The sequence below is a fragment of the Xiphophorus maculatus genome, chromosome 18, assembly GCF_002775205.1.
Source record: "Xiphophorus maculatus strain JP 163 A chromosome 18, X_maculatus-5.0-male, whole genome shotgun sequence".
Lineage (NCBI taxonomy): Eukaryota > Metazoa > Chordata > Actinopteri > Cyprinodontiformes > Poeciliidae > Xiphophorus > Xiphophorus maculatus.
In genome coordinates, this window is record NC_036460.1 from 24,099,524 (window position 1) to 24,116,691 (window position 17,168).

The window sequence follows — 17,168 nt, forward strand, 5'->3', positions numbered from 1 at the left end:
AGAACAAACCTTTTCTCCCTCTCCTCTCCTATCCTCTGTTCCCCGCACCAAATAACTGAGATTTATCTACTTGCTGACTTCTGTGCTACAAGCGTACGGTATTTTTTATGAAAGTTTGAGTGTGTTTATTCCAGAAAACAACTGTTTTTGCCTTTTATGTAGTCAGATATATCTGACCCATATCTAGCCCATACCTGGCTAAATTGCAAATATAACAAACATGACTAGTTTACATTTTATCACAATATTTAATGTTAATGTTTCCTTTTGTTTGCTCCTGTTTATCAGCGGACATTTTTCTAGCTGTTCTGTTTATATCTGTTTTAATTCCAGACATATGCAGGATCACAGTCCACGTTGGGAATTTATGTCAGATTTTTATTGTTTTACAAAAGATTGTGGAAATTTTATTTAATTTTATTGCAGAATCCAATAGCCTTTATCACCACACACCACACAACAAAATCAAATATTTAAGGGTCTCCAATTCCTTTGTTTCTGTTGGGATTTGATAGAACTTAAGTCATCAGACCCAAAATATAATGTGTCTAGTGAGCCAGTTTTTTCCTCAAGTAGTAGTTATTGCTTATATAATTCTGCTAAGAGCAAGTGTCCTTAACAAATACCTTTTTGTACAATTTTTGTGAAGGGTTTCAGTTTAGTTACTTGGTATTTGTTACAAACACAGGCAACCACTGCTAGAGGAAATTCCGGTCTGCACTTGAAGGCAGCACCGTGAATCAGAACAGCAGGAGCTCAGAGTCGCAGTCAGTCGGTGTTGCCACCGGGAATGGGCGGCTTTAAACGCTCGCTGTTTTCAGGACTGGGAACTCAAGCTGAGCTGGTCAGAGCAGACCTTCTTGCTGTGACTTTACTCTCGTAAGGTAACCCGAAACCATACTTCATTCAAATTTCAGGCGAGTTTTTCCCCCCCCTCCTCCGAGTGTCGGTGTGCTCGGACCGCAGTAGATGATCAACGCACAGCGGTTGGTGGCTCTCCGCCGCGGGGCTACATGCTAGAAATAAGCCGCCGGAGCACCGCGTCGGTTTCTGTGTGAATACGTTGCCACTCTGTCGTCCGGGCCCCGTTTAGAAATGCTCTAAAAAAAAAAAATAAAAAAAAAGTGTCGCCTTTATTTTATTTTGTTTTTCATGGTGTGAAAACGCTCTGTTAAATGTGCGTCGACAAAAGGCTATGGAGTGAAATCTGCGGCGGGCGCGAAGAACACAACGACCTGCCGTGGTTTCCCTGAGCTGCGTGTAAACAAATAGATGATAGAGGATACAATGACCCTGCTATCTCTTTTGGGTAGGATCATGCGTTATTTTCTGCTCCGACCGGAGACCTTGTTCCTGCTGTGCATCAGCCTGGCTCTCTGGAGTTACTTCTTTCACACGGACGAGGTGAAGACCATCGTCAAGTCCAGCCGGGATGCGGTCAAGATGGTCAAGGGGAAAGTGGCGGAGATGATGCAGAACGAGCGCTTCGGCGGGCTGGACGTCCTGGACGCGGAGTTCTCCAAGACCTGGGAGTTCAAGAGCAACAATGTGGCCGTGTACTCCATCCAAGGCCGGCGGGATCACATGGAGGACAGGTTCCAGGTGCTCACCGACGTCGTGAACAAGAGCCACCCGTCCATTTTTGGGGTTTTTGATGGCCATGGAGGAGAGGTGAGTCTGATTATGAAGATGTGGCGAAGGGACATTTATGTCTGATCTAGGTCCATCACACTCAGCTCTGTGTGGGAAACCAAAGTATACATTATACCGGAACACTACAGTGTAATTTAGTCTAGTTTGGTCTAGTTTTAGTATTTTGTTGTTGTTGTAGTAAAATTTGGATACCAGGTTGACCTAAAATGTTATTTATCTGTTTAAAATAACTACAACTTATTAATCGGTTGCAGGAGTTTTAGAGCAGGTGTACATTTTTGCCAGAAATAAGTTTGTAAGGTGGATTGTAATACATGTGTCATGTTAAGATTATACAGTGGCTTGAAAATTCATTGTTACCCGTTGAATTTCTCCACATTTTATCATGTTACCGCCACAAGCTGAAGTGTAGTAGCCACTTAAGATCAGAACGTTTTGTTCTGATCTGTTCTTTTTCTAGGTTTTTATCTCATTTCTTTTGTTTATTTTTGGTTGAGGCATTGCATGTTTGGACAATTATTCCCTCTGGTTGTGGATGCTGTGCAGCAGAAAGGATCTTTTCTCTCACTTTGAAACATTTGTTATGGTGCGTAACCATGGCAACAAGGTAGGACTGGGTTAATGGCCTAAAAATAAAATGTTGGGTTTTTCTTTTTTTATATATACAAGATTTCTATTCCAATTTTAATAACCCCCCCCCCACTCAATTTTTCCTCATTTAAAAAAAAGTATCTTAAAAAAACTGGCTTTCATTTCAGTCGCTCTGTCCTTGAGTTGACCTGAATTCAAATGCCGAATAAATAGAAGCTGTAAAACATGTTTTTCCCCCCAAGATGGTAGCTCTTGGGTGGGCTAACATCTCTCTGAACTTTGAAAAACTAAGGAATGCATTGGCGAAAAAGCAAAATTCAGATTTTCCAAAAGCTTCTATTTTATTTTAATGGCAGCTTATGCTGCTGCCAATGAACCGTGACACTTTGGGGACGATGTGTTCAAGGTGAATGTCCATGTTAGTACGCTTCTCCACAACTCATCTTTGACCTGTTTATTGTTCTGCCTTTTTGTCATGATGTCCATGAATGTTTTCTACCAAATATTTGATGCTTTTACAGATGATCTATATTCATACCAAAATGAAATTACATACAGGTGGACTGCTTTCCATTTAGTGGTATCATAGTAAACGGGATTGGAAACAAATATGCACCACACTTTTAAGATATTTATTTGTAAAAAAAAATATATATATATATATATATTTTAAAGTATCATCTCTAACAACTAAGTACACCAGATTTTATTTAGGGGTAGAAGAGTGAAATGGGGTTTAATACAAAAGCCCGTTTGTATTAAACACCACCGAAATGCACCGATTTGAAAATCTGGGCCGATATTTTGCAATAGTAATATTGCTGTGATGGCCAATAACCAATATTTACTGATGTTACATATATTTCACTACTGTTTTGACACTGAAAAAAATGAGCATACCGCTGACTTCACTGCTTTTCTGTTAATCCACTTTAGTTTTCACTTTTACTATCACATGACCAAACACATACCACATGACCAATTTGTCATCCCCATCCAGAAACAAACGGCAACAAGATGGAAATAAATATCGATTGTTAATATTGGCCTAAAGTTATTTATCTGACTGATACAATATGTTAAAAAGTGACTAAGATTGGTTGATAACTATGTTGTTGCCAATATATTGTGCATCCCTAACAAAAAAAAAAAGAAAATTTGTGACAAAATGTGAAAACTTAAAAGGTGTATGAATACTTTTTTAAAAGTAGCTTTTGACATTTATTTATCTTGTTCCAATTGGGCTCATTTTCCAGTTTTAACTAACTGGTAATTTGAATAAATCTAAAATTTGGCTCAGGCTTACGCAACATGTCAGGATGAAGTGAATAAAAACTCTCTTAGACAGCGGCTCAGGGTAAGGGCATGCACTGAAATTCTTGCTCTGTCAGCTGAAACCTCCCCACAATTCACTTTGATAGGTTTTCTTTTAAAACTAAGGCGAAGTGTCATGAAACTGACTTTACCCGTCGGGACTGCTGGAGGAAGTCACCAATCTAGTTTTGGACATTTGAGTAAACGAAGGAGGAGTCCAACAACTGCAACTCTACTCAACCACTGTTTCCTAATATGGAGTAATGGAGGTGCTTAAAAATTGACAAATCAAAACAAAACCATATTTTTCCATGTATTTTTATGCCTTGATGCTGAATGCTAGAGACAACCATTAAGCATAACCGATGTGTTGACACAATCAGAGTGAGAATACAGGTGTAGTCTGACTCACTGTTGACTCACAGCAGCTCTGATGTGATTCTCAAAAGGTTCTCCACTGCGGTTTGAATCAAACAGTTTGATGTTGTCGTTTCTTTTGGTGGATTGAGGGGCGAGAAAGAAAAAGTAATTCACTGCAAGAACCTTTTAAAATAGCTGGATTTCAACCAGGCTCTCAACTGACTGCACTGATGCAACTAAAGGCAAAGCACAGAAAAAATACCAAAAAAAATAAAATAAAATCACTTGATCTTTTCTCTTCAAAGTCTGCATTAAGCATTACAGAAACCGTGTCATCTCTCCGAGGACCACCACGGCCTGACGACGTCTTCATTCAGAGTTCGACTGCTGTGTTCTGACGCTCTGCAGTAGCCCGCTAAATATATCCACGCATGGCCATGAAAGTTGTCGTTCTCTCAGAGGAAAATTAGATTTAGTGGAAGCTGAGTGCACTTCAGTAGATTTTGACCAAAAGTGGTCAATGGATTGCTGCTGTCTTCTTGGGTTTTTTTTTTCTTTCGTAGAGCTTTTCCCTCTCTGCTTCCTCTCTCTATTTCAGGAGATTTCTAAAATTGAGCTTCACAAACTTCCTTAAAGGAATGTTTTTGTTTTTTTTTTAAATATCCGCTTGAGGATAAAGAGTGAAGTGGCATCAGTTGTTGCATTATATTTTGTGAACCAAGTTGCCAGGCAGCAGCCATGAAAAACAAGTTTATGTATTTGGCAAATCTGGATTTATTACCCCACGCCCAAAACCTGTTGAATAAACTTACGCAGTGGGGTGCATTCTGGCCCAAGGGAGAGCCAAGAATACAACATGCCTCAGCTGGCTTGTTGGTTAGCTGTCAGAAAGTTTTATTTCTTTGTGCTCACAAACAATTGTCCCAGTGAAACCACACTGTGCCATTAAGGCACAGCCTTGCTCATGTCAACATCAATCTATTGTTCAGGACTGCATCAACGAGTTCACAAAGTCTTGACTTGGAGTTAAGAAATCAAGCTTTTCTTTTGTAATTAAGTTCTTTTTGTGTGTGTACCACCAAATTAACCACAAATGCCACCCCAGTAAACTTTCATGTCCAATTGCATGAAATCCAGATCAGTAAACAATTTAATTTAAATCAGTTAGTCAAGACTTTGACTTCACAGCAGTCACTTGTTGTTCAATAAGCTGGGAAAGAGACACCAGCTGCGTTTCCATTACAAATGTGGTTTATTGATCAAAAAACGGGTTTTTTCAAACTTGCCGTGTTTCCACGAAGCAAATTTATTTTCACAATGTCGAACTGCACAATTATATGGTCAGTAGAAACCAGGGGTGCACCGATTGCAATTTTCTGTCCGATTATTGGTCTTTAAAAAGCTTGTTAAAAATGGCTTATTTTTCTAGCAGATCATCAATCAGTTCTACATGGAATCTCTTTTCCACCCCACCAGCTAATTTTTTTATTTTTATTTATTTTTTTGCCACACACCCGCTTTCACACTACACTGCAGATTCACTCTTCACTGTTTAAAATTGGCGTTTAATGTGAGCGTGTCCATCGGCAGCCTCAATCGGCAAACGTGTCCAGGTTTCTGATGAAATGACAATAGATTTTTTTCTTTCTTTTTTTTCTTTTATCTGACACTTAAGAATAAAACAACCAGCGTGGAATTGATAACCTCGGGCTTTCCGGCCATTATGCAGCAACGCGAGCTGCACTTCGCCTCCATCCTCGTCTCACAGTCAGGCCGTGGCTGAGTCGGCTGCTAAATTACAGCAGAGCGCAGAGAACACCTTCACAACAACATATCCTCTACGTCTTCTCTGGACATTGTTTCGCCTTTGCTTATTGTGTTAGTTTTTTTTTTGTCTGCTCCATCGTGTCTCAGTCTTACATGCAGTTTTGGCCACGGGCATTTAATTGTGAGGGTGGATGTAATGGATACGGTGTCTTGCTGAGAAGGAGGCGATGGGAGATCTCGGAGCAGAAGATGATTGCTATTTTTATATGTCTGCTGTCTGTCTTCTAATTCGGCTTGTAGTTTTGCTTTAATGCTACTTTAAAGATACATTTTTCAGCTATTTCAGTTGTTTAGTATAAAATCCTTTTTATTCTAAGTAAAAAAAGGATTTTTAAGCAGTGCACGTTTTTTTTTTTTTTTTGGAGAAGTAATGCCGTTAACATACTAAGTAGTCAGAATTTCTCGTGAGCTCGCTCTCACTGGAGAGATGAAAGAAAGACCTGGCATGTGACTAATTGCTCTGTTGGCATTACAGGATTACAGAACGCAAGGACACAAATGTGTACATCAGTGTGTGTAAAACAATTGTGTGTTGCAAGCATGCACTACAATGCTGACGGTTCAGGTAGAGATAAGCTGGACACTTTGTTGTTCCATTCCACAGAGAGACGCATCTATAACTTTAAAAGCCAGAGATCTATCAGGAGCGCACATCTGATTCATACTAACTCAGCGGTTCTGGTAAATAGACTTCACAGGCACTTGTGCTGAAATTATCAGCCAGGCTTTCTTCTTTTTTTTATTGTATTTTGCCTTCTAACTCAGCTAAAGGCAGCGAGTAGAGAAAGGGAAGGCAGTGACATAAAGCAAAGGCTTGAATGGAACAAGGGTTGCTGAGTTAAGTGCTAAGGCTTTGTAGACGGTGCGCAAGCTTTACAATGTGATCTACTGCCTCCCACAGTCCTCTTAGAATACATTAACAACTCAAAGATGTACAGGGAAAAAATCTGAAAAATGTCCACATATCTAATATGTGTTTCAAAGTAATTTTTTTATTCATTATGAAAGAATGGATGGATGATATTGCTATTTACAACATTTGTTTTATGTGATTAAAATTCAGCTGGAGGTGAAAACCTGCCGAGTCCAGACTGGTTGTTTGTAAATGTGTAGCCTGGTACAAGCCAGCGTTTGTTCTATATTTTGCTACATGCACAGGTATTGAGAAATGATTGCTAGCTGGAGGCCTGGACTCTGTTGAAGTTTTAAATTTTACCCAGTCGCTGACTTTTGCCTGTAATGCCAGTTCAACGCTTACCGGAAATCTGTAAGCTCCATAGTTGTAGACGACCATCTCTCACTGCGAAGAGAGAAGTGCTGAGCCGAACGAGATAGTTAATGTTAATTCAATATTTGGAAGAGTAGCCAACATGGTTTGAACGGCTATGTTCACTTCCTCTGCCATTGAGAAAGAACTACCATTGGCACACTACAATTATAAGACGGCACAGAAAATTGACGTCACCTTTCCAAATTTCTTCTGTTCACCGACTTAAGCACCAAATTTCAACCAACTGGTTGAAATTCATTCAGACAAATTGAGCTCAATGGGAGAAATCTCGGCTGGTGCAATGAAGGGAGATGAGAATTGAGTGGAATTGCATAGGAAGGCAATGATCAGGGTTGCAAATGTGCTTAAAGTGCAGAATATTACACCTTCTTACAGCTAATGAGTGATTATAACTCTGGCATGACAGACATGCTGCCTTTAGCTTGCCAGATGTAGATTTAAAACGGCTAAGTCAGAGTGATGGCTCTTTCTTCGCATTGACCATCCATATTTTCTGCAACTGGGAATTTTGTAGAAACTGCGTAAACCTAATTAGAAACGTGTAGCAGCCTTGTTCTGTTTTGACTGTGTTTTGCCTCCAGCCAATAACTTCAGCACATGCAAAATATTCTAAAAGAAATTCTCTTCTTGATTTGATTTATTCCCAAACTCTAAGTATAACTTCCTACCAACCATGCTTGTTTTTAGTTACCATGGTGATTGCTTCACTTTGCAAATAATAGAGAATTCAATTGATGAAAATAGATGAATCATAGCTGGAAAATAATAATTTTTTAAGTTCTAAAAGCAGTTTATGACTCCCTTTTTGAAGGAAATCCATATTTTTGTCCGTCTCTGTGACCATTGTTTGACTAACTCCATTTATTGCATGACTAACACTGCCTGCGTCCAACTGCTGGCAATTTATTTCCTATCAAACAATGGAGCTGGAGGTTCTCCTTGCTTCAAGAAAATCATTTGAAATGGTTATTTAAATGCTGGCAGTGTACTTAAAATGTGGAATCATATTAGCAATGTGCCCTTGAGTATTGACTTTCACTGTAGATTAGATAAGTATAGGACTTCTCCTAAAAAGGATCAGTAGTACTGCTTGTCAGTTGAAGCTGACACTATTTCATCTCTTCCTTGAAGTAAAGTGAAGCAGAAAGTACATGAGGTCATGTTTTCTTTGAAAAGGATTCCTGTAGCAGAAAAGAGACTAGTGTGTTCTCCTGAAAAGTCTCCTGGTAATTTAGTAATTTGTCCTTGGTGAGGATGTTTCCTGTTTGTGTGGTGAGAAATCCCTCAGGATGTGATTGGAGGGGAAAACTGAATATATAAATGGATGAACATTGTTGTCTGTCGAGCTCTGGATATGTTTTAAAGATTTGGCAAGCATTTGTCGTCCCGTTTTGTCCTGCATTGTTTTCTAGAAAGCTGATAAATGGTTTGCTTGTGAAGTGTAATGACATCTTTTCTCGCTGCGCATCTTTGCTTCAACCTAGTAGAGTGCTTAAGAAGACCTTCCGATGCATTTTGTGTGACAGGTAGGAGATAAGAGAACCTTCGTCAGCTTTCTTGTACCATCCTGCACTGCTGGCACGGTTAAATTTTTTAACACCCTCTCTGTCCCTTCTGCTAAGCCCTCCTGTCTAAATATATCTCCTCCTACCTCGTCAAGAGAAGGAAGCCACAAGGTCAATGTTTAGACACACTCATCACATCTCGTATAATTCATGCTGTGTGGGTGGATTTTTGCTGGAAGGGTTATGACGTTTGGGCTTTCTGGTGTTGAGCTCCTCTCTGCAAGTTGGTCTTATGTAACAAGAGGTTGAAAGCTGAAAGGTGTGTTGGATAGTAAAGATTTGCACCCTCTGTCACTGCTTCCTTTCACCTGATGGGTTTTACAACATGTGACTGTTTTAAACAAAAGTCAGAGAAGTTGATGCGGATTCAATGCAGACTCAAAGCGGGCATCCACCGTGCAAAGGGAAATTTTTTAAGACGCCATATTCTGTCGCACAGCTCCTTGGCCGGAAACAGTGTTCACAGCCAACTGTTTTGTATTCAACAATGAGCTGATAAGGTTGAGAGTTGGCCTCTTTTTTTGTAATGGTCTATGGACCTACTCTGGTCTCCTTTAGTAGGAAGATATATCCCTGTGAGCTTGCCGGAAAAGTAAGTACATCCTAAATGGTGGCGAAAGCTAACAAGCTAATCAGATCAACTCTCTTTCTTAATCCACCTTATTAGCTGATCTGGTGGATCAGTTGACCACGGTGATGAACTTGATATAAGTACAAGACCAATAAAGCACAGGAACATACCAACTTCTATGCTGCTTCACAACAGACACAAAATATCCAATATTTTTTATTTTATTTAATATTTTTATTTATTTGCAAAAGGTAGATTAGACTTCACAGATGACTTAGCAGATTGATACATGCGGCAAGCTCAAACCACATAACTTCATATTGAAAGAAAAATACTAGAAAAAACGGGATCAGACAGAACAGACTTTTAAAAGTTGCTAACTTTGCTTGGTATCCCTCTGATATGAAGACTTTAATTTTGAGTTGTTTTCAATCATGACCATCAGCTAAAATAGACTTCACCTCTCTTGTTAGCTTCTCCCCTGCCCCCACAAAGACTTATTTCCATCAAGCTCACAGCAATTTGACAGCTTTCAGCTACAGTTAAGGGAACTCTTACCAATACTAAGTTCACAAAACTTTACTTCAAGCTTGCAAACTAACCAGCTAACATTCAAAAAGATTTGTTTATAGTTAACAGCTGCTGGTTAGAGACCTGTGTCTCTCTGTAGCATTGAACATCTACAAATACAATAATGGCGTCCAGGTTATAGAATAGAGGTATGCATAAAATGAATTAAATCCAACTAACATGAACTAAAACATTTCCTTTGATCTTTTACAAGACAGATTGTAGCTCGTTTTAAGAGTCATTCAAAACAAAAAACGGTTGGTATTCAGATTAATACTTAGAAGGAAAAAGTTCTAATTTACGTATGTGTTGAATTGTAAAATCATTTGTTCGTTGTAAACAGCCTCAGCCTTTGTGCTGGGACAGATCACTGATTGTTTATGAGGTGTTGTTACACCACATGTTAGGAAGAGAGCAGTGGGTGTTGTACAACTTTTCAGAATTTCACAAATTAGTTCCCCATAGTAGTGGCTAGCGTGGTTAGCATTAACTGTAAACACCAGTGTTTGTGTGTAATCCATGTCAAACTGACCTTTAGCTTAAATGGGAACATTTACCTTAACAGTCAGCATTTCCTAATCCAGTAAGTCTCACAACAGATCAAAGTTGACTTGTCAAAAGTATAAAAGTGAGAAATTTCACATTGATGAGATTTATCATTAGTTTTGTCTGGGGGTTTTTCCCCATTACCTGCTTAGGTCTAACTCACTGTAGCCTGACATTTATCCTTCTTTCAGCTTCTGTGCTTCCCTTGACAAATCCTTAAACACTTCACTGATGCTGAAAATAACTAGCTTTGAGATTCTTTTTCCACAAAAACAACTTCCACACCGCAAAGTGTTGTAGGCAGTGGCACTGCCTACAACAGTGCCTTCCTTTCACGGCTCTGGAGGAAAAAATAAATAAATCTGATTTTTAAATTTCCATTAAAGTCCATTTTTAGAGCAGGGCCGGCAGATTCCAGCCACCAGCTAATTTCTTCACGCATCTCTGATTGCTTCAACTTCACTGTTTGCACAAAACCTTATTCTGCTTTTCACACTCAGCTGCAGGATGCCATGCCCTAACAAGGCATCTCATGTGGCGTTTCCCTGATTTCAAATTCCCTACCTGTTGGAGCTGCAGGTTTCAAATCCATCTTGAGAGGTTGTAAAGCCAGAGGTATGGCTCTGAATGTGTAATGCTTGGCTACATCCGCACAAGTATATTGTTTAGTCTGATGTTTATTTTTTGTTTGGAGCTGATTAGCAGTCTTTAAATCTGATCACATGGCAGAAGCTGACTAGACCAACTGGTTTAATCCACTCTTTGTTTTAAAATGGGGGAACTCTGCACATAGAACACAGTTATATAAAATGCTTAAATAAAAGAAGGTTTTGTGCAGAATTGTCCACAATTTGAATTCAGGTCCACACACCTAATCCTGTGTGTGAGCACAAGCTCTACAATTGTTTGTGTGTGTGTGTATGTGTGTGATGGAGGAAAATAGATGAGTCAGTTAGAGTTTGCCTGCTAGCTGCCTTGGCAGTGAGAGACGGCTGGAGAAGAATGTTGGCCGACAGAAGGTATGAAGTCGCAGCTGTTCAGAGTTAGTGACATTTGTGTTACCGTGTGTGTGTTGGGGTGTATGTGTGTGTGTCTGTTATGCAAAAGAACTGAGGCATGATTGTGGCTCTACATCTCTTTGCATTGCCCAGATGGACCAGGAGGTTGAGGCAGGTGCATTCTGGTGAAACAGACACAGAACCTGGAGGGGGGCTGTCTGATTTTTCTTTTCTTTTTAATTTTTAAACATCTCATTATAAAATATTTTATGGCTTTATTTTTTTTAGTTTCAGCTCGTTTCTCTTCTTGCCTTAAGTTCGTTTGATATTTTCGCACACATGTTGCATGTTTGAGCCGGTCTGGTGGACACATGTGCCGCAAAGCCTTTCCAGATATGAATCCTTACAAGATCAGAGGAATGTAGCTAATATTAACAGTTTGGTATTTTTCACATGGTTCCTATTCAGGAGCGGGGCAGACCTTCAAATAAACTCTGCGGTGAACCAGTCTTGTGCTGGGTTGTCTTTAATTTACACTGCAGCAAAGGCTCATGGGATAAGACGGAGATCAGACTCCAAAGAATGTCATTAATGTGTGCTTGTTGTGATTAAAATTGCGAAGGAGAGAGATCATCCTTCTCTTTGGTGAATGTTTTGGTATGTGTTGCAGTCAGAGTATGTTTATATATTAGGATCTTGCAGGAGAGTTTACACCGTCGTGTAGATTGAGATTTTATTCTTGTCAGATCTGGTTTTGTTTTTGTTTTATCTGTTGGAGAGGTTTTATGACACAGGGAAGTTACCTGGCAGCTCTGTGGAGTTAAGATTTATGGCTCGAGCCCGACCCAAAATTCCAGCAGGGTTGGGCCAAAATGATTTGCTTGATAGCCGGATTGGGTTCTAGCTACTGTGGCGCTTTTAATAAGCCTGCAATGCATAAAGCATAGAAAGAAAAACAAAAAACAAGAACGCACAATGTAAAGATGTCTTAGTCTACTTGTTATAATCTACGTAGAGGAGTAGATACTTTACCTTATTGAGGAAATAAAGAAATTAATCAGACTGTAATTAGTGCAGAACACTGCATGCAAAATTGGTTCCTTTCAATCACACATCCCAGATGATTTTCACTTAACTCACCCTGCGGCTACAAACAAGCAGCAAATGGAGCTGGAAGAAGATAGACAAATTCTAAAAACAGGAGTAGTTGCGCTACTTACTTAAATAATTGTCTGCAAAAATATGTCAGGTTTACTTTGGGCTTGGAAACATTTCCAACGGGCCGGGCAATTTGCATATAGGTTGGATTTTTTTAGCCCCAATCTAAACTCTACAGCTTCTAAGGCTACAATGCCTTGCAAAAGTGTCCCCTTCAACTTTTTTCATTACCACAAACAAAGTAGTGCAGCCCTTCTTTACTTTATGTTTATCTCTTAATAAAATCCTGTTCAACCAATTACCTCAGGAAGTCTCTTCATAAATGGAGTCAACCAGAGAGTAATTTAGCATTCACAATTGTTCTGCAAAGACCTCAGAGGATTATTAAAGACCATTAGTGAACACAGCGGGAATAAAGGTGTGGAAAAGTTTAAAGAAAAGTCAGGTGATAAAACCACCTACAAGCTTTGATCACCCACCAGCGCAATGTTCCAAGTCATCCGAAAATAGTGCGGAACAATTACAAACCTACTGAGAGAACATAATCCTGAGAAGTAGCCAAGAACTCCATGGTAACTCCAGAGATGTACAGCTCACAAGGATTGATCTGTTGTCAGAACAGCTATTTGATGTGCAATCTACAAATTTTAGGCTTCATGACAGAGTGGAACGAAGAACGCCATTGTTAAAAGAAAGCCAGAATGTTTAGAGTTTGTTTTAGTCATTCTTGAGATGTCTGAAATAATTGTTGTTTTATTCCAGTTTTAGTCAACTGAAATTTTACTCAGCAAAGTTTTACCATAAATTTAGTCCACTACAATGTGACGTTTTAGAGGAATGTGTGTCTTACAACAACAAAAGTTGTATACAAACACAGATTTACTGTTATTTGAAACAACTTTTGGTTAGGTTTCACTGACTATGTTGTCACTGGTTGTAATTCATTATAATTGGATGTCATCGCTCAAATTTTCATCTGATTTGTCAATGATAATGTCTGTCATCCTTATTAAAGTTTGAGTTTTCCTTTTTTTTATTTTTGTATAGAAAAAGTGTCTGAAAACTGCAATAAAACTATGTATAATTTCCTTCTACTTTACAGTTTGCGCTATATTATATCGGTCTATCACATAAAATCCCAATAAAGCACAACATATTGTAAAAAAAAAAGGTTCAAGCTACATGAATCCATTTACAAAGCACAAGATGCATAAATAAAAACTAATGAAATTAAAGGATGATGGGTTAAAGAGGCATTTGTAGACAGATTGAAGCTTTAGCCCATATGTTCATCGGTGTAACTGCTACTGTGTACTTAATCCAGCATTGGGACCAAAAGTTGATTCTAATCTGGATTTTTCCGACCTAATTGCCTGTAATCCCTAAGCATGACAACAACTGAGGAGGATAAGACTAGCGGGATGAGGGAAATCCGCACATCTCATTTTGCGTCTATGGTCAGCTTTACATTTAAAGCATTCAGAGATAAAGAAAAAAGTGAAATAAGATGTTCACATGCTGTGACCTGACCAACCTAAATAAATGTAATTAAAATGTAAATTTTCTAGGGCGTGCCGTGGTGACGTAGCGGTTAGCGCGACCCATATTTGGAGGCCTTGAGTCTTCAACGCGGCCGTCGCGGGTTCGACTCCCGGACCCGACGACATTTGCCGCATGTCTTCCCCCCTCTCCTTCCCCGTTTCCCGTCAGCCTACTATCATATAAGGGACACTAGAGCCCGCAAAAGACCCCCTGGAGGGGTAAAAAAATTTACCTTTTCTAGCTGTTTACCTACTTTAAAGCCATCAAAAATGCCTGAATGCACTTTCAGTGTCGACTTTAGAGGCATCATCACTTTATTTTGAAATGTTTTGTCCTCTTTAACCTACATATATCACTTCCCACATGTTGGTAAACGGGCCTCTTTCAATAGAGATTTATTCAGTGTGTATGTGTGTGTGGAGCCACTTGATGGTGATGGCTGTGGATGGATGGCAAGTTTGGAGGCAGATAAGCAGGGTTTGTAATTGATTTGTGTGGTGCAGAAGAAGCTTATAGTGATGTGAGCTAATGCCATCAGCTCAAGGCTCGTATAAGATCCCTGCTCGCTTCCTGAGAGCGCCACTAAGATGAATTTATAAAGCAAAGAAGAGACAGCAGGGCAGGTTAGATTGTCACTAATCCCCCTCGGTGAGATTGGGATTAATTTAGGATTTTCCCCGTCAACTCTATCCCCGTCATCTTTGTATATTTAACTGTTCAATTAATTACTCTGTCACTTGTTGACCTTTTTTAAAATACGTTTTAAATGGTTCTTGCAGTTTGTATCCAAACAAAGATGTTGAACAACAAAACAGGAAGATTATGGATGAAGAAGAAGCTGAGGAAAATATTGAGTAGGACGGATGAGGAGTGGAGGAGTGATGTTAAGATGAAGGAGAGAGAGAGAGAAAAAGAGAGAGAGTGGCAAAGCTGTTTGGAAATTTAAAAAAAAAAGTGCTTCTGGCATATCGAAGCATTTAGCCAAGATGGCAGAGGAAGGAGCTTAGAGCTGCTGTTTGGAGGTGGAGAAAAGGTGGGGGAAGAAGTTACTTCTTTCAAAAGAGAAGAGGATAAAAATGGATGGATGAGAAGCAACTCTTTGCCCACAGCTTAAAGTTTTCACAGAGCTGCAGCTCAGCACATCTTGTGTTAGTCAGAACCCACCAGATTCTTTTTACAGAGTTTTTGTGAGGCAAATTTTTGTCATATAGTCCATTCCAAATGCGTTCATACCCCTTGAGACGCTAACATTTCGTCACGCTGCAATCATCTCCAGCACACTTTATCACAACTTTGTATCATACACCAACACCAAGTAGTTTATTATTGTAAAGTGCAAGTACCTGTAGACATCACATCGGCAGTGTTGCTACAGATTATCCTTTAAATTTAGGTCTGGAGTTTTTGTGTAATTTCAACCTGTCAGCTGTGTCTCTGCCTGTATGTTTAGTGTCATTGTCCTGTTGGTAAAGGAACCTTTGACCCAGTCTCAGGGCTTCTGCAGCCTCTCACAGGTTTTCTTCCAGGCTTGCCCTATATTTAGCTCCATCTATCATAGCGACCATGTTCCCCAACAGGGATGGTGTGCTCAAGGCAAGGTGTAGTTTTAGTATTCCTCCACACAGTAATTTGCATGTAGGGCAAAAAAGTTCAATTTCATCTAGGACTGAAATAATTAATTCTATTAATCATGACGAATAGATTATTGAAATAATCGACAACTAATTTACTAATTGATTAGTTGTTAACTGCAGAGTGACAAAAAAAAGACTCTTTACTGAAAGAACAACATACTAATTTTTGCCAAAACTGTAAAAAAGAAAAATCAGCTTCTTTGTCTGTAAAGATGTTCTACCCCAGATGTCCTCAAGTGGCAGTTTTGGCTTCACCTGGTTCAAATTAAGTAAAAAAAAAAAAAAAGGAAAGAAATTAAAAAATCTCCTAATGAGCAGTTTTGCTATCCAACACTGTTTTGATGTTGAGTGCTGAGCTTTTCTCATGTTGATGTTAGATGCATTTCCTTTTTTTAGCTGTAGATGCATCTTTTGCGACAGTTGATCAAGCGATCTCCAAAGGAATGCTATGTTGTTGCAATTTAGACAATAAAATGAACCAACTCCTCCCTTCCTTCTTCAGAAACAAAGTGGAAATAAATATTGGTTAGTATTGGCCCAGTTCTATTAATTGAACCGAAACTGCTTCATTAAAAAATTACTAATATCTTCCCCCGATTCCGATTTTGGTGCTGATATATCGTACGTCCCAAAAAGATTTTTTTCTCGATTAATTGTCAGAATAATCAGTAGAATAATCGATGACTAAAACAGTCGTTAGAAGCAGCTCTGATGTATAATTTTTTTGTCCACATGTTGGACCTCTCCTACGTGAATTATGACAAACTGAACGAAAGCCATTAATCACCTGTGGCTTTCTTCTTGCAGCTGTTCCAAAAACACAACATTTTTAAAGTGCCCACCTTAAAATCCTAACTTAATACCCTAAAGTCTATATTTATAATATGTGAACAAATCTAAGATATGGTAATACTTTTTAAAGTACTGTGGATCGCGTGTCTGTGAAGCTTAAGCGTCTTTTTGTTAATAATTCTGCCTGACTGAAGACTACGGCACCATGGGACGCATTCTTCCCCAAGAAAGCTGACATACTTCTACCTCTTCCTTCTGTTTTTTTCTTCTTTTTTTCTATCTTCTCCCCTCACGCTTGCTCTCTGTCTGCTTTGACCTTTCCGTACTGTAACCGTCTCTGTTTTCTCTCCGTCTCGTCCCCCTCTCTTCCACCTCCACTCTGACTCCCTCCTTCCTTCCGCCTCACCTCTTCTTTTTCCCTGATCCTCTCCTGTTTTTTTTTTTTTTGTTTGTTTGTTTTTTTTCCACTGACAGAAATCAAAGTTCGCCATTCACCCCAAGTGTCTTCATGTCGGTGCTTTTAGGAAGCTGGAATCATGTGGGAAAGGCTCTTCCTCCTGTTTGTTCACACCTCACTGGTCAACTGAGCTGCACATGTTTGAAGAGATATAATATGGTTGTTTACTGCCACCTTTAGCCTTCCTGTCTATGTTTAGACTACATTATTTTTGTCGAAGGCCCAAAAATATCTTTATTTCTCCATTTTCATTTAATTTATCTAAGCTTTTGCTTATCACTACGGATCATACATTTCCA

General features: G+C 39.2%; 1 protein-coding gene across 3 annotated transcripts in view; it reads left to right on the top strand.

Annotated features, from left to right (window-relative positions):
• The first annotated feature begins 753 nt into the window (after nucleotides 1-753).
• Nucleotides 754-17,168, top strand: part of ppm1l (protein phosphatase, Mg2+/Mn2+ dependent 1L) — a 50,107-nt gene continuing 33,692 nt past the window's right edge. The window contains exons 1-2 of one of the 3 annotated variants that reach the window (XM_005807996.2): nucleotides 755-884; nucleotides 1,314-1,671. In XM_005807996.2, the coding sequence (XP_005808053.1) occupies nucleotides 1,318-1,671 (354 nt within the window). In that variant the 5' untranslated portion in view covers nucleotides 755-884; nucleotides 1,314-1,317. Of the gene's footprint in view, nucleotides 1,672-17,168 lie in introns of all 3 variants that reach the window. The other 2 variants (XM_005807995.2, XM_023351677.1) reach the window with 2 other exon arrangements.